Genomic DNA, 18,630 nt, shown 5'->3' on the forward strand with positions numbered 1-18,630 from the left:
GTTTTTTCCGGGAGGGCCAAAACACAGGAGCTCGAGTTTGCAGCCTTAGAGGGACTTAGGCGTAGAAGTTGTTAAAGGGGAAATTGTGGTATAGTGGTAGAGTACTGCTAATGTTCAGTAGAAGAAAATATAGCTGAAAAGCCAAAAACATGCTTTTTTCCCGAGCCTTTCTGGGAGTCAAACTATCCACTACTCACTGTTAGAAAGTAGATTTTAACGAGGCTGTTCCACAAACAATGGAGAATAGTAAAGACGTCACGGCTGGTATTTGAGCAGCTCCCCAGGGCCATCAAGACTTGCCTCTTTGTCATGCGTTTTAATCAGTATTCATCAAAAACAAACCACCATTTTATAAGTCTGTATTTGTTTGCCTCTGTATTTGTCTGAAATGTTGGACAGTGTGTGTACAATTAGTCCCAACGTACTTTGTTTTTCTTCTCATATAATTACTCGCACACAGTTCCTGAGTATGCCATGTTGTTTATTTCCCGCTTGGTTGACACCCTTTACCTGAGTGATCACAAATGAAATACTTTTTAAATCCAGTAAGTCCCAGTCTCCTCCCAACTGGTCAAGTGGTGTCAGCAGGGAAAAAAAAATTAAGTTGGCAAAGCATTCACACACATTACTCAAACTGAGACTCCTGGTAAATGGACATAGGTCTGCTCCCACTGACTGCCTTGTGCTGGTCTCCACGGCCACCCACTTTTTTTACGTCAGGAAGGGAAGCCAGTGTATTTCCTCCCCTTTCTTTACCAAAGGAAGTGCCAAAACAAGCATCAGCAGCAGAGCCCACGAGCACCTTTCCCACTGGCCACTGAGTTGGTGTCCGAGGAAGAAGTCGGAGGGGTTTACGGCCGCAGAATCACCATGAAGACCTCCAGTGTTCTCGTCCTCTTCCTGCTATCATCCGTCCATGTCCACACAGCAGGTAGGGGAACCAATCAAACTGCTTTTTTTGTTAGATTTCTCAGAATCAGGGTGGAAGAGAAATCCTCAGCTGTCTGAGTTAGTTTCAGCCTTGTTTCTGTTTATTGTCAGTGTGGGAATCATAAATAGAATAGCCGTCTTTACTGATGTATGAAACACATTTCAATTTGGGCCAAAACATTTCCACAGTTTGGGTTTCCTATCAAGTTGATCGGCCCCATTGTGAGAAATTAAGAACACTTATTTTGTTGTGTTGTGCAGTGGTAGTTGTTCTGATGGATGATGTTTTACTCATGTTTTATCGTGATGTCATTTGGTTTTGGTACGTGCAAAGATAACGATCACAGTGTGGTTCAAAAGACACTTTGAACGGTACCTCAGAGACGTGCGTGCGTGTGTGTGTGTGTGTGTGTGTGTGTGTGCGCCTTTTGGTTGTCCTTTGTACTAACAAGAAAGACAAAAGTTGTTTGTTATTTGGTATATTTAGTCAAAGTGAAGGTAAAATATATTTTGAAGAAAAGCACAAATCAAAACCTCAGGAATTTAAAAAACTGCCAAATATGTCTCTTGGTTGAAGGAAAAGGGGGAAAAAGGGTGGCACTCGATTTGTTTGTTTTCCTTGTGCGGAGCCCAAAGGACTTGTATCTGCTCCCCACTGTACAGATAGGTGATCTCACAGCAGATAGCCAGTGGGAGCCGAACTGCCCCCTTCTCTCACAGATACAACATATCAGTGTCCTAAGACCAAAATGTCCCAACTGGCACCCAATCTACTTCCAGCGTCTAGCAGTAAACATCTGGAGGAAACACCCTCGGCCTGCCTGCTGCTCACCCGGCATTACTCTTTTTTGTGAGCTCATTTTTTTCCACAGCACGATGAAGAGAAAATTAACAAAGATTTCTGACCTTTCGACACTGAATTTGAATTTACTTGGTGATAAAAAAAAAACATACGACTTCACGTTGACTCGCCCCAAAGGACAATAGACATGATTTGAGGCTTTTCCAAAAGGCTTTACCAAAAGAACTTGAATTATCAGATGTACCGAAATAGACTTTGAGTTGACTTGAATTTATCTCAAATGACTCACGGGACCTGTGACTGACTTGAGATTTGCTTGAAGGCTTCACTATCAAATGTCTTAAAGGACGAAATACTTGATGCTTGGCTTGAAGACTTGTCTCAAATGACTTATAGGACTTGTGACTTCACTCAGGATATGCACCAAAATACCGTAGACTTGATTTGGACTTGTCTTGAAATTACTTAAATGAATTGTGACTTGATCTAATATATTTAAGACTTGGTTTTAACTTCTTTGCAATGACTTAGGACTCCAGATTTGAAAATGTAGGCTTTACTTAACACACGATCCAAAATAGGCCTACAAGGTCCTCAAACGTATTAAAGTACTTGAGACCGGACTCGAGGCCTGCTCTGAAGTACGTGAAACCGTCCTTGATTTGGATGACGTAAACAACTTAAAATTCACTTGGACGTAACAAACTGAAATGACAGTGAGATGTAGGGACTTGAGACTTGACTTGGACTTGCCCACGAAAGTCTGAGGAAAAAGCTCTGTCAAGAAGAGGTGGTTTTCATGATGGGACTCGTGAACCCAGACAGAGCAGCATGTGCTTCAGGGATAAGAAATATGTTGAATGGGATCCGAACTGAAAGCAATGTAGACAGGATGCCTGGCTGCTTAGGTCAGGGGACAACAATAGTATGTCTGTGACAGGATGCAGCTTCACACTGCTGAAGCGCTTCAAGCAGAGGATATCCACCTCAACACGCCGCGACCTCCACCACTATCTTGACTCCTCATCCCTAGTCTGACACTTGGAGCAGGGGGCACGCCTTTGTCTCGGATGCTGGGCTTTTAAAGCCGTGCCAAACAGGAACCATGTAAATATGCAACTGTGAACCTAAAATAGAGAATCTGTCTGAGAAAATGTTTTGCGTGGACAAACTGTGTCTGGTTATTTTTGTACTGGAGGCATTCTGAATTCTTTGACAGCCCATACGTTTATAATACTGCGCGTAGACCTCAGACAGTGGTGATATAAAGCAGAAGAGCCAGCATGGTGGTTTACTGATTACTGGACTGTAACTTGTTACTCAAATGTTTGTGTTTCTGCTTTACAGTTTCATCAGATGAGACAACAGTTGAGAAAAGTAACACAAATCAAAACCAACTGACAGCATCACCAGAAACAAAGATAAAAATAAGTCAGTATGACATTAATGCAATAGTTACATTTGGGAAATACATGTATTTGCTCTATGGTGGAGAGTAAGAAGAGAAGATGAATTTCTCTCTCATATGCAAGTGTAAGGTTACAGCCAGCAACCGCTTAGCTTAGCACAAAGCTAATCGGACTGGAAACAGAGGGGATGGCTGGCTTGAATACAGTTTGTAGGCAACCATTTATATGTCAATATGTCTGCAGCACCAACAACAGCACCAACTGCAAGACCAACCTCAGCACCAACAACAGCACCAACTGCAAGACCAACCTCAGCACCAACAACAGCACCAACTGCAAGACCAACCTCAGCACCAACAACAGCACCAACTGCAAGACCAACCTCAGCACCAACAACAGCACCAACTGCAAGACCAATCTCAGCACCAACAACAGCACCAACTGCAAGACCAACCTCAGCACCAACAACAGCACCAACTGCAAGACCAACCTCAGCACCAACAACAGCACCAACTGCAAGACCAACCTCAGCACCAACAACAGCAATCCCAGCAATTTCACCGACCGCTGCAAACGCTGGGACCACCACAGCTCACGGTGAGACCCAGACAGACCGTAAAAGTGAGACTTTCTTTAAATTTTTGGGTTTCAGCTCCAAAATGTCACTCAGAAGCATAGTAGAACAAGGAAGAGACTCAAAATGACCACAAAGTATACACAGAAAAAGACTACAAAAAGACCGAAACGACTACAAAAAGATGTAAAACAGCTGCAAAGAGACTCAACAACTATGAAAAGATGCAGAACAATTAAATTAACTCCACTTTAAATTGATGGTGGTGCTTTGTTGCACCACTGGGTCCATGTTTGAAATGATGATGTTCATTTAACATCTGTTAGATGTAAGAATTGTGATTTCCTGACAAGAGATCGAATAAGTCATATACTATTGTCCAAAATAAAAATAAAATGAATGAGATTTGTTGTATTTCCATGAGACGTATTTTCCTTTTGTCTTAGCTTCGACAAATGTCAATTTGCAACCAAGATCTCCTGACCATCCTAAACCTGGAAACGAGGTCGAGACAGTGGAGACTCGAGGTAAGAGGAGATTTATAGTACATCATCCGTAGTGAGCAAGCTTTTGTTCTCGAAAGTTGTTGTTTCTCTTAATCATACAGATGCTTACAGTTTTTATAATGTTATATAACTGTATTTAAACCAATTTCAATGTTGTTGTCAAACAATGACCGCATTGAGAGACCAACGAGGCAAAAGTATGTCCCAAAGGAAATAACTTGATCGTCTCAAAAACATGTAGAGTGATTAAGAAATTAAATGTAAATAGTATTCCAAGTTTGACTCAAATTATCTTTATTTTCTGCAGGTGCAACTATTCTTGTCCCAGGTACGGTATATAATGTTGTACATGCTTTGCCATATATAGAACAAGCACTTCTCTTTCTTCTTCTTTTCTCCTTTTTATGTATTTCTTTATATTAATTCATATGACAAATAAAACAGCACTTCCATTACATTTATATTTAAAATGCCTCCTCACTCAAAGCTGGTGTCATGTATTTCTGATGAATGCATCTTTCTGTGTGGATAGTTGTTACATAGTAAAGCAGATTTACAATCATTGTAGATGTTTTCATGGCTTTACTCAAGCAACTAATTCATTAACTTCAATATCGTAGCAGCACACCAAACCACTACATCTCCAGGGAAGCCACAACATCCGAATAAAAAGGGCACGGAGAAAGCTGCAGGTAAGTCACACTGTACTACCATAATGCATTTGGATATTTCGCATATGAAGTCATGAACAAATTAAATCAGGTCCTTCATAAACCATTTTTAATCATGAATCACTTTTTCAAAAGGTCCTCAGTCTGGCAGTGATGCAAAAGTACCGCCCAAATCAGGTTATGTGCTTAACTGTACTAAACTCTGTACTCTGCTGCCCAACAAACACTTTTAAAGACAGTTTAGACTAACAAAACAAACTGTTGACAAAATTCCACAGAGGGATGGTTTGGGCACAACAATGTGGAGGTTTTAAAGTCATTTATGGTTAACTTGGAGGTGCTGTGGCTGCTACATCACCAGTCTGCCGTCATCTGGTTGGACATTAATCCTACAGAGAGGCAAGTCAGACTAGATTCATGGAGATGATCATCTGTGAAACTTCCCCCTCAGACAAAAGGCTGTGGTGGATTCTGTTGCCCGCCCTCCTGGTTGCAGCTGCCGCTACCATCGTCCTCAAATTCAAGTGCAAGAAGATCCACGATCACTCGGGTACGTGCGAAAGCAGACTCCACGATGTCCTCACATGTGCCAAGCAGAGCATCTATACTGACAACTCTGAAGCGGGGCATTGTTTTAAACTTGGAAATGGCAAGATGTGTATTTTTGACATTGAATGACTCTTGTCCTCTCTTCAACAGAAACCATTGACACTGGAACGGAGAAGTAAGTTTGAACTTTGTCGTGGTGGACCGTATTTGAAAAGCGTGCACACCACTTAACTACCCTTTCTCTCTCTCTCTCTCTCTCTCTCTTTCTCTCTCTCTCTCTCTCTCGCTGCAGTGCATCTTTCCAGAGCAGGCCCGAAAGCACCAAAGATGGTGTCATGCTCCTCGGCGTGAAGTCTTCGGCGGGAGAGGAAAATGGTGAGCTGCCTTCTGTCTATTTCCTGCAAGCGTTGCTTCCAAGTCCATTCCGTGTGCGCATTCTTCCATCCCTCGGTCGAGCTGTTTCTCCAGACACAGACTCGCAGTGATTCCAGGGAAGTCACAGGCTTTTAATATCTCATTGTACTGTACGGGCTTTTGGGGCTTTGCCGGGCAACAGAAGGTGTTTCCTGTGATTTTGCACCCCCTCCCCCACACCCTCGATCAAGCAGCCGGGCTAGAAAGATAGGGACTTCCTAACATAAACACAGATTATTTTGGACAGCAGCTATTGTGCGGGCAGTAAATGTCAGTGCGGCCCAGATGCTGACAGGCGTGTGCATGTTTGTTGGTGGTGGGGGATGCATGTGCACATCCACGGGGCCGCATGTGTCATGTGGCTTGTACACAGACTCGATGCCCCTTCACCCCACCCAAGATTTTTTTTTTTTTATTATGGGCACTGAATGTCCTACCTTCCTTCCTTCATACAATCCGCCCTACATGGGAAATGGAGTCATGCTTTAGGAATTTTGTTGAGGAAGAACGTGTTTATGTTGTCACCTCTTTGGATTGTAGCTTTATAAATCCTTATCTGACTGCAAAACAACACGCTCGAAGCTCACAACAAAACCTGTTTTTTTTACTGACTTAAAGGGTCAGTGTGTTGCATTTAGGGGATCTGTTGGCAGAGATGGAATATAATATTAGTAAGTAGGTTTTCTTGAGTGTATAATCACCTGAAAATAAGAATTGTTGAGTTTCCACTATCTTATAAAGAGCTTTTACCTACATATGGAGAGGGTCCTCGTCACAGAGCCATGTTTCTACAGTAGCCCAGAACGGACAAACCAAACGCTGGCTCTAGATAGGGCCATTCATGTTTTGAATGTTTTGAGCTCGGCACACGGGAGAAGTTTCCGTTGGTTGCAATCTGCAACCTCACCAGAAGATGCCGCCAAATCCTATACATTAGATATTTAATGTTGGGATGCTGGGACCTCTTACAGAAGGTATCCTACGTTCAATAGGCAGTGAGTCTTCATGAATAATGTCCAACTGGTTCCAGATGAACTGTTGATCAGAGAGCAAGAGGGACAATGTCGGTATCACTTCCTAACCCTGGTGACACAATCTCCTGAGTGCAACACCACCGTCTTGTGTTGACTTCACACAAAACACAATTCAGAGCTTTATTTGCTCGGGTTTTCGAGTTGGATTAAGGTTTTTTGATCACACAGATGTGGTTTCATTCTTGTGTGATTTTATAACTTGCCTCTCATGTTGTTATGTATGTTTCAGCTGCTGCGAGATAATGAAAGAAAAAAGAAGGGCAGGAACATCAAGATCAGCCAGTGGATGAGTCACACCTGTCGCCCGCGCACTGATGGTCTCTAGAGGAACCGTTTAGATTTTGTGAATTTTTGTGAAACAATTTGGGAAGCAGAAAAGTGTGCATGATTCTGTGTGTTGAAGGAGTTCGGTTTGTGACTGTGATAATAAATCTCAGAGTAAGGGAACTTATAGTTTCAACCACAATACGTTCCCAGTAACTCTTTAAATTAAAAGTATTGGCTAAACACTTTAAGCAGATTAATCATTGCCTGTGGAATTGCAAAAAATAACGTAATCTATTCCGCACCCTTTAATTCAATATTCTGTTGACGTAGACAAACTAAATACTACTTATATCTGTCCACATGACACATCTTCTGTACAGTGCACTGACCTCAGATCATCACGTTTAATGTAATGAATCACTCTCCCTTTCATAGTTTTATTGTCTTTCAGTTGTGTTGCTTCACCATGTATGTGCCTTGAACTGTTTTGTAGATTGTGATGTTTTTGGGGCTGTGTGTCATTTACTTTCCCCCAAAGGAAGGCATTGGAACTGGCTCTTTTGAGGTGTGCTCATTTTTTTTAACTTTTCATGTGTCTCAGTGAAGTATTTCTTAATAACTGTCAATGTTCCACATCAATTTTCTCAATAAATCACTAGGAAACGGTTGCGTTATGCAGATTCAGTTTTTTGAATCGAGTCTTGAACTTACTTTGGGTTATTTGTTTGTTAGTGTGGTTTAATATCTCATATGTTAAATGACTTGAAACAGTTCTTTGAGTTTGGAAAGCGTTGCTTCACCCTTCAACAAATGACAGTAATGGCAGTCATTTTCAAAAGTCTTTTTCTGCCTTATATTTCTGAAATCAATAGCAGCTTTTCTTACAGGAACTCATTGAATTGAGTAACTCTACAGATTAGACTGAGACAAATCTAGCATGATGGGATCTGTTCTGCTTTTAAACAAGGTTTAACATACTATACTTGACCACCAACAGTGTCAGTTCAGGGATTTGCCACTAGAGGGAGCAGAAGGTCAACACAAAACAAAGAAAGCGGCTGCGGTTCTGCCCCAGTTTGTGAGCTGGTGTTTATTGCAGAGAGATTTCATGAGGCAGTTGACAGAGAAGTGAGATATAGGCAGCCGGTGTTAAAACCACACTCTGCTTGATCTTCTTAACACAGCGCTCCTGCAGTGCAGCACAGATACGCTCATAACCAAGCTCTTTACGTTGAGATTTTCATGGAACTAATTAAATGTCATCGTAGCCTATACATTCAAACGACTTTTGTAGTCGTGACCTCCATTTTTAATTTGATTCACACCAGGGTTATAAGGACCGGCTCTCTCTCTCTGTGGCCTTTGTAAAATGAGACTGGGCAACGGCTTCAACTGTGGGCACATTTCCCTCAAAGAGACAGAGCAGATGGGCAGAAGGCCCACCACACACAACTATAATGCCAGCTGTGGCGCGGACTGAGTTACATGCAGGATGCCGTGCCAGGCCATTCTCCTTCTGTTTCTATCCACAACTGACTGTGTACAGTCTCCCTCTTTAATCCAGATAACCTCTTCATTTTCCCTTTCAATCTTAAAGTGGATCTCTAAAGGGTCTGACAGTGAAAAATCAATGTTGGAAATCATTTCAAGCGAGGGCCATCATTCCTGAATATTGCTTTGGTGAAGCCTTATTGATTTCAAACGATATGCTCTGGAGAACTGTTTCCACATATTCAATCTCTTGATGTGTAATACTTGCAGCACAGCAAACATTACAGATAAGAACAAGAAGAGTGTTTCTCTGGGTTATCCTCAGGTTATCTTTAATTCATAAGCAGCACAACAATAGGACCAAATGGAGCCTTAAAATGTATATTTCAGTGTCGCTGATGCATATTCCTTGTTTGTGTAGGATGGTCCAAATTAGACACACATGTAAAAACCAGAGACAATGTCCTTTGGCTTCAGGTGGCCTTGGGGCCTTTCTATTACCTCATGCTGCTCATTTGTGCCAAAACTACATATTTCTCAGCTAACCATGGTGACATGTGGACTGAGGAAATGTCTCAGTCCACATGTCACCATGATTCCAAATGTAACCAACGCTGCGTTAAAACCAGCTGTTTTCAACTTTTTTCTCAAATTAACTGCCAACTGTTAGCACGAGCAGGGTTTTTGTTGATGGTGGCGAGGACATCGATGCACAATTAAGTAACAGGAGAAATTCCTTTCCACAATTTAATTTGCATTATGAATAAATGTGTAAAGTAAAAACACATCATATTACAGTAGCACTTTATAATAAGTACACACTATTTAGCATTAGTAAAGCATAAGTAAATACTTAATTCATCATTTATAAAGCATTGTTCCAACATGAACACTCATTAGTAACTCATTAGTATGCAATTCATAAACACAGTTATAAATGTTTTAATCTTGATAAATAGCTTGCCTATTATGCGTTTCATCATTGGGTTTTCATACTTTATAAATGATGGATTCCACATTTGTAAATTAAGTAATATATATATATACACATGTATATATATATATTGCAAACCTTATAGATGATGCACTAATAGTTAACATGTCCTTTATAAATGTGTTTTAATACTGCAATTTCTGCAGTTTATGAAATGCATACGTTCATGTTGGAACAATGTTTTATAAATGATGAATGAAGTGTTTACTCATGCTTTACTAATGCTAAATAGTGTGTAGTTATTATACCCATATTACATGTTCTCTCTTTTACTTGTGGGAACCAACTTCTTTGCTGAAGCCATGTCAGCTGTGTGCAAGGCTCTGCTATGCACAGAGAGCACTCGTGCACATGCAACCAGCTATCTCCTGCGGTACAGAAGTGCAACTCAGCAAAAAGGCTCCTGTTGTTAAATTTCACGGGGGAGGGAAGGTGGGCGCAGCGAGGAGCACGTTTCACTGAGTGGGGAGCGGTGTCCGCCTGGCATACCGGGCGTCTTGATGGGGGATAACAGAAGGTTCATGGATGGATTAGCAACCTGAAACACAACACGTTTTATCTTTTGCCTCAATAGGAGAAACAGGAGTTGGCACGTGGAAGAAATTCACAAGCAGATTTTGGTTGACTCGCCTTTCAGATACGAGAGTGTGAAGGTCAAAAGCAGAGGGGGCGTCACATTACCTCGCCTGGTCTTTGCTCTTTTACCCTCTATTATACGTAAGCCACAGGCAAAAAAAAATAAAAAAGCAAAGTTAAAATAGAGGCAGAATGTAAAACAGAGGAATGGGAAACATCTTCAGCACTGCCAACAACAAATGGATTGATCTTCCACAGAGCTGACAGTTGCTGTTAACACCGTATGGGTATCCTGAGCTTTTAGGTGCAGAGTTCAGAGGTCATCGGGGCTTTCTTTCAGTCAGAGGCCTCAGTCTATACTGAGCAGCGTTCTATCTGAACTGTATCTTTCTCGTTCTGCACACTTATGGCGTTGTTTGACGTGTTTTCATGTTGATCGGCTCCCAAATGATTTTTCCGTCGCACGAATCTGCTGCAGTCTTTTTAACATTGGGAGTAAAGTTGCTCTGACAGCTAAATATGATTGTTTAACTGACCTGAATTTACTGTTTTATATGGGTTGGCTGTAGCTCAGGGGGATGAGTGGTCGTCCAGCAACCACAAGGTAGCCGACTCGATCCCCAGTCCCTCCATAGCTCACATGTCGAAGTGTCCCTGAGCAAGACACTGAACCCCCAGCCGCTCCCCGGACGCCTCACAGGGACTATACTTTCATCGAGTTAACCCACATTGTTGCAGGTTATGGGAACATCTGCAGATGAGAGTTGGACACTATGGAGACAGGTTTCAGGCATATAGTACTGAAGTATTTTCCTCTTCTTAAACGTTTCACTGAAGATCACTCTCAAGATTCTCCATTTTTACAGGATATAGAAAATATTTAATCTGATATTATTTTTTGTTCACTGACCTGAAGAGATGTTATTTTAAACAGTTAACAAGTTTCTGCCTGTTAAGTTTGTACGATACAGTGCAAAATGTGGGCAACTGGGTCCAAATGATAGCTTTCTCAGAACTGTAGTGACCTTGTCAACATGAATTTAGGTCAAAACCTCGTTAAAAACGCATGTTAATGAGAGCCGGCGCTGCGCACGTTTGAACTTTGGTCTCAACACCTGATTCAGAAGTATGTTCTTTCTTGCAGCGGATGAATGATCAACTAGCCAATATTGTTTTATTGATTTCAGTATTTTAGTATTAACACATATTTCAACACAGTTTAATAACAACATTTCCCAATACAGTTGTATATTTCAGCATTTGTCCCAATTAAACTGTTAAGATTCACAGCATGTATTGAGATTCTCACAAAAAAAAGGTGTCAAACTAATGCCAAAGCCTTTTGCACATAACTTAAACAAACACCTTGCGTATCCAGCCCTTTACACATCCACAAAGGCAGTAACACTAGCTAAAGCATGTGACTATTTTTTTCTGAGGCATATCTAGTTCTCCCCATGTGACTGGAGCAAAGCACTCTCTCTGGCTCCCTCGTCCACTGGATTCCATTACCCTTTAGCCAGCAGAGCTGCTGGGGGTGAGAGGGGCAGATCCAGTTACTGGGGGAAAACTTCTGTTGAGAAAGTGTATGATGGGGGATAATCTGCTGATGAGCCGAACAACTGTGCTCAGAGTTTACCTGCCAAATGTACCAATGTATACACACAAATACAGTGAGATGTAAGTAAAGCTGCTCGAGCAGCTCCTTGCTCCGTCCTTATGTAAAACAGGCTACTAATGTCTGTCTTCATTTGCTTTAGACATCCATTTGGGACATGTTTTTGCTTACTTTGCACATAATTACATGCCTGTCTGATGTGAAAGCCAGCGAGTATAGATTTCATTGTATGGGCTTCTATTTTTTGGGCTAGTTTTTCACATGGCAACCATGTATATATATATATATATATATATATATATATATATATATATATATATATATATATATATATATATATATATATATATATACATATATATGTATATATATGTATATATGTATATACATATATATATATTGTTTGTGTTATTTTTGTGTTAAAAAATATGAACTCCTGTTTATACATCTATATTGTTACTGCATGGTTGCACTTCCAAACTTTACTAACACATGTATGAGACACAAGATTCAAATGTTTCTTTGGCCATCATTCCACAAAATCACAAAATATTTAGGTTAATTGTGGCTGAAATGATGTGATTTGATTTGATTACTGACAATGAATACTGACACTAAGACTTTTTATATAAACCCATTTGACCATTTTACACTGTCATATTTGGGAAATATTATGCATATTGAGAAACGGATGATGGATGATAAAAGCATATTGGGAAACATTACGCATATTGAGAAACGGTGTGTTTGCCATTCTTGCTCTAGTTTCGGTCACTTTTACCGTGTCAGTGTAAAAAGCAGGGTTGAGGCGGATTTCAAAGCAAACACAAAACTTCACCTATCAAGAACTTTATATAGCAACACAAACATTCTCCCCAAGTGTTAGCCAATTATATATTTCAAGGACTCTTTCGCAGCCAATCGGGGAAGGGCTGCGTTTTTCACGTCGAGAGGCGCGCTCTGATTCGTCAAACCCCTCAGGTCAGCTGAGTTAAGGAAGGTATAAATACTCCTCAGAACTTTTCGGTCAGCTACAGTGTGTGTGTGTCCGTGTGTATGTGTCAGTGTGGGAGAAGAGCGGCGTATGAATTTGTTGGCGAGAAACTAAATTATTTTTGCACTAAATAATATTTAAGGTAAGTCATTTAGTATTCTGGAGAAATGGCTGTTAGCTTGAAACGAACAGCTAAAGTAGTTATCTTTGTTCAGTGTGTGGGGGGCGGGGTTAAATTGTCCTCTTAACGTTCCTCTATTTTAACGGTTTGAAGCGGTCACATGACAATAGCCACCTGTCTCTTAATGAACAGAAAACGACCTGCTTCTGACGCTGCTTCTCCACGTCGCTTTGCAGGCTGCTTTGATCAACAACAACAACAACAACAACAACAGCACCACCACCGAGACAACAGCCCGCTCCTGGAGACGTCAAGACCGTCAGCATGGTCGCCACGAGCACGTTAAAGACCAAAAGCAGCGAATGCATCTCAGAATTGGTTGACCGAAGATATGACCAGGCTTGCATTGAGAAAGGTAGGCGCTCTAGCTTGTTCTGTATTGTGTTTGTGTGACTGTATAGATAACCTGCTAGTTGCTGGATGCTTCCTGTTGTGCACTTGTTTATCCCAGTGTGGTGCATGGCTGCAGCAGGGGAGGGGAGGGATGCAGGGAGAGGAGGGTGGGAAGTCAACAGAGGATGAAGTCATCCCTTCAGCCCATCTTCACAACAGCAACCTGTGTATAGCAGCCAGTCTGCACGCCTTTCTCTGTCCAAAGCTGAATTATTATTGTAAAACTTAATTGTGATTCGTTGGTTTCATATCTGCAGGTTTTAAACTGTTTAGCAGTCTGTCTGTGATGTATATCCTTTTTTTTCTCATGTGTTTACTCATCATCTACTCACTGCAATCAGAAGGGATGCAAAAGCAGATCAAATCCCCTCATCCCCCATCACTTATTCATTTGTAGGTTAGGAGCGGTCAGAATTGATTAAACGACATATGTGCTTTATGCATGTTGGTGTACTTAGTTGGCAAGCTCTTACAGTATGTTTTAAATAATGCATCGGTCACTGACTGTTATGCTTGCATTGTTTTTCTCAGAACTGGATTTCTGGGACCACTGCTTGGCTGAACCCCAGAGGACCGTGGATGTCACTGAAGACCGGAGCTGTCATCAGCTGGCCAAGATGTTTGAAAACTGCCTGTCCCGAGCCAAGAAGACGACGCTCCACTGCTCCTCCGTGCTGGTACCAGAGAAGCTCACGCGGCGAATAGCTTGCGAGGTCCTGCGGCTGGCGTCGTGCGAGCCCTGCGGCCTGCGTGGCTGCGTCCTCTACGTCGACATGGAGCTGGACAAGGGCTGCAAGCGACTGGAGCGCATCGTGTACGATGCCACCGTGGTGCCCACCTTCGAGCTGACTCTTGTGTTCAAGCAGGATGGCACCGCCTGGCCCAGCCTACGGGACTTCCTATTCATGGGAACCTGCTTTGCCCCGACTTTTCGGCACGCGATTAAACTGAGTCCAGGTTTCCGGTTGGTCAAGAAGAAGCTGTACTCCTCCTCGGCTGGTACCGTGGTAGAGGAGTGCTGAACTATGGGAGGGATTGGAGTGGGAGATCAGGTTTCCTGTGGGTAAACTCACCTCTGCCCAAATGTAAATGACACTCTGGTGGTGTCATATTTTCTACAGTGTTTTTTCTACAATAAAATGTGTCAGCTTAACTACAAGTCACCAGTCGGTTCAGTTTGGAACTTGGGCTGTAAAGTTATAAACTTGTATGCATACTGCCTGATAGTTCTGGGTCTGGCTTCTGGTGTTTTCAAAGTCCTTTTTTCTTTTTTAAATCGGCACAATTGTAATATTCTGGATGGTTATGGTTTCTTCTAACCAGAGCGTTTGTGGCTCAAACTCGATTTTAAATTGTACATTTTGTAAATGAATGTAAAACATGTTCACGTGGGACACTGTGGGTACACTTTAGTTCAAGACACTAGCGACTTTGTTGACGCATCTGTGTGTTTCCAGATGCGTTGAATGTGTTAGGCAGCAGTAAACACACCTGGGCTTGAAGGGGAGACTGAAATATAGTCTTTTGGGGCCATATGTAGCTTGTTGTGTAATGCTGTGTTTAGGGGCTGCGGATGATTTTAAGACTGTCTTGTGGAGATGCTGCTGTCATGGTGTATGCTCCTTGCACTAGGGGAATGTGTTTGCCTTAAATGTCTGAAATGTACATTTTCTTTTCACTCTGAGCTGTGTGTGTATAAATGTAAACCGTTTTATTGCAATTTTTATACCCCCTCCCTCAGACTTGCTTTGAATGCAAGCCTTTCTAGACTATTAAAAAGATGGTTCGCACAAATGTAAACGCTTTCTTGATTTTATGGAATTTGTTGACTCGACCGGGCAAAGACATTACCGGAGGCCCAGCTTATACTTTAAGGTTTCTGGTGAATTTCTTTTTTTAATACTATTTGAACTTCCTTTTGAAGGAAACGTAAGTCTAGTCTATTAGACGATTACAAAAACATTAGCCTTTACTCTACATCTGAAGACTTTATTGAGTACAATTTGTTTGTTCACATTACTGTTTATTCTGGAGCCATGACCAAGCCAGGAGTAGGCAGGCAACAGTGGTACAATGCAGGCTTTCTCAACCGGACAACAAGATCTCTAAAAGAATGTGACGCGTTTGTCATGCGTCCTGCTGGCTCATATGACAAAAGAATTTTCAGCTTGACCTCATGGAAACCACCAGCACTCACTGTAGAACAACTCCATAGACGGCATAATGTTTGTTCGCTTAACTAATTCACAAACTAACCCACTTTAACATTCCCAGCAATAGTCTGCTTCAATTTCTGCTCTTGGCACTATTTTTTTTATTAAACAAAATATATCTTTTTAGTATAAATATTTTATAGATTCCCATCTGTTCCTACCCTATTGAGAAAACAGTCGGGTAAGATTTATATATATATATATATATATATATATCTATATACACACACTACTGTAGCTGTTTACATAAGCACTTAATCTGCTTGTGTGAACCTGCAGCGTTTGTGTGGCATTTCTCTCACTGTCTTTAATGGAGGCGTCTCCTTTGTGATTTTTGTGAGAGCCTCCATTTGTCAGCTGTACAAATGATCTTCTGATGAACTGAAGATTGTGGCACATTTGTGCTTGTAATGCATGTTTTGGAAGTAATTACACTGGTGCACTGCGCGTCGGTTGCATCGTTCATGCACAAACAATCGCACTAGGGCCCCGTGGTCGCAGTAGCTTAATGGCAGAAGCACATGATCTTGCACAAGATGCATCACCGTCATTGTGAAGGGACAAAGCACCAGTGATCATTTACTCGGTGTCACATGTACCCGACCTTACTTGACCCCTTTCTCCTGCTGTGCTAATGTGGGTCAGCTATACAAGTTGACATTGGAGGCCCATAGTATGAGTATTCGGTCTGTCTGTGGAGAATCGATGGTAAATATACTACATGACTGAATATCAAAAACTAAGTTGTGCAGAATGTGTAACCACCATACTGTATATATAGTTTAGAATATTTGTCAGACCATACCTTTAAAAGTACTTGGAATCTTTCACCCGTCATAGAATTTATACCTATAGTCGGATTAGAAAAATAGTTGTAGATTCATTGACATCCACACTCGGCCTTCTGTCAGTTACTGAATTTGATCAGCCTACTGAGCCAAATAAGGATCTTTGTTAAGACCATTTTAATCAAATGTGACATTTACAGTATATTACATTCTTGGTATATGCTGTGTGTACAAAGAATGGCAGCAAATGCACCGAGACACACACACCAACATGAATAATCTACCCTCTAGCCTCCCCACTCCTCCCATGGAAAACTACTGAAGGCCATTGCAAGCTGCTGCGACCAAAAGAATCTGAGCCCCTGTACTGGCTGGGCAGCTCATTCACTGAAGCGCATGAGCCCATGTGTGGTACTTGAGATTCTCAGTGTCGACATGATTCATCTCAAGTCACACAGTGTATGTTTCAGTTTTTGTGAAATGGGCGCTGGCCTGCCACAGCTGCAGAGCCAATCGCACTGATCAGAGTGGTCGTACCTGCCCACTGCCATACCCGGCACGTCCTGGAGCCATGACAACCTCCAGGGGTTTACCAGCTTTGAGTCCCTCTCCGTCCCCAAGGAGTTGTCCAAGTCACTGGATAGGCCTGTTTGTTCCCTCAACCATCTGGGCGCGATCCCATGTTTCCTTGTGACCTGCCAGTGTGATCCAGGCATGTGTATCCATCTTCTTAGTGTTTGTATACAATGGTTTTTGGCTTTGCATTATCTCGTCTTCTTTTTGTTAATTCTTAGGATATCAATCTCATCAGACCTGGCTGTTTTCGCATATGCACCTTTTCAAATATCTGTCGACTATATATATCTAGTACAGTATAGAAATAGATCGTAGGGTCTGTTTTTGAACAGTTTGTTTCTGCTCTGTGACACAGTAGGTAAAATGTTTACGTCACACCAGGAAAAAAAGGAGGCCGGGTTTTTTTTTTACATAATTAGAATTCAAATTAAAATGTAATTTTCTTGTCGGGTATGGTCTCTTTACACTGGTCTTGAGCCACTCTGACAAACACGCATTCCAGAGAACACTGTACTCCCAAAAAGGTGGGGCTGGTAAACATGACCTTGCTCTTTGCTCTTTACTGACGTTATGTCCCATGATTTCTTGGAATTGAAATTCAAATCTTTCTGATCCTAACACTACTGCAGTTTGAGCTGGCACCGCGTAATGTTTGTGAGTGGAAGAATTTAAAATCCATTTTGCATTGCCAACAGTAAGCAGTGGTAGTAAACACCTTAGCAGGGTAGTCTGATACAGTAGGAGTAGCTAATTTGTCATCATCGTAGGCATCGAGTATTACATTTAATTTAACAGGAACACAGGCAAAAGTAAAGATCATATATATTTTTGGTTATTTTATAAATGTTACCATGCTTACACACTAAAGTAAGATTGTGAACATAGTAAATACACTTCCTGAATAGCATGTAATAATAGCGTAGCATAGCATGTGAGCATGCTTGCATTCGCATGGGGCCTAAGGCAGCTAGCATGATGCAATTCCATGAGCCTTGGTCCATGCCATTTGGTTTTTGAGCAAATACCTGACGGGAAATGTTCATACTCTCCTAGGAAAGCACAGGAAAGCACACTACTGTAATCTGCCATTAATAACCACATGAAACACCTGTGTGATGTAATGCAATACAGAGAAATAGGCTACAATTGCAATACAATCTTCACAGTTGCTTCCACTTATTTCCACGTTTTTGAGATGAATACAGTTTGTGTGTTGACTTGGGTCTTTGGCTTTTATACTATGTGGTGGTGTTAAATTGGACTAGTAAATATTGTGCAACTTTACATGTGTCTCCTGTAACGCACAGAGGTCTCGTCCGGTCATTGAGTGTGGTTGCCACGTAGCCTCTTGCCCTTCACAGTTATTTCAGCATTTCATGCTTTATGGACTGTTGATGAACTTGATATTTGAAAGAAGTCTGACACCCCATCATCTACATTCAGCATGGAAGTGTTTGCGAGCACATGATTCAGAATGGATTGCTGAAAGTGGTCATAGATACGTTAAGGTCCCGAGTATAACACCGTTTAAAAGGACAGGCAGTGCCTTCCAGCAAATGTGGTGTCTCGTTTTGTTTTTTATTTCAGTGGCTCAAGGATGTTTTTTTTTTTTTATGTGATGTTGAGCACCTGGATTGATCATCATTCAGC

General features: G+C 41.5%; 2 protein-coding genes across 3 annotated transcripts; both read left to right on the forward strand.

Annotated features, from left to right (window-relative positions):
- The first annotated feature begins 832 nt into the window (after positions 1-832).
- Positions 833-7,830, forward strand: LOC306733641 (uncharacterized protein). The gene is made up of 9 exons (XM_079214917.1): positions 833-931; positions 3,385-3,738; positions 4,162-4,242; positions 4,529-4,549; positions 4,842-4,913; positions 5,344-5,442; positions 5,592-5,616; positions 5,734-5,816; positions 7,119-7,830. The coding sequence occupies exons 1-9, from the start codon at positions 871-873 to the stop codon at positions 7,130-7,132; spliced, it is 810 nt and encodes a 269-aa protein (XP_079071043.1). The 5' UTR covers positions 833-870; the 3' UTR covers positions 7,133-7,830.
- Positions 7,831-12,874: 5,044 nt separating this feature from the next.
- On the forward strand, positions 12,875-15,197 carry LOC306733503 (DNA damage-inducible transcript 4-like protein). Of its 2 annotated transcripts, none has more exons than XM_079214753.1 (3): positions 12,875-12,971; positions 13,187-13,365; positions 13,935-15,197. In XM_079214753.1, exons 2-3 carry the CDS (start codon positions 13,275-13,277, stop codon positions 14,423-14,425), a joined length of 582 nt encoding a protein of 193 aa, XP_079070879.1. In that variant the 5' UTR covers positions 12,875-12,971; positions 13,187-13,274; the 3' UTR covers positions 14,426-15,197. The 2 variants fall into 2 exon arrangements, with proteins under 2 accessions (XP_079070879.1, XP_079070880.1); XM_079214754.1 differs by having other exon boundaries at positions 12,926-12,971; positions 13,143-13,365.
- The last annotated feature ends 3,433 nt before the right edge of the window (positions 15,198-18,630 follow it).

Source organism: Taurulus bubalis, assembly GCF_910589615.1.
Source record: "Taurulus bubalis genome assembly, chromosome: 3".
NCBI classification, from domain to species: Eukaryota; Metazoa; Chordata; class Actinopteri; order Perciformes; family Cottidae; genus Taurulus; species Taurulus bubalis.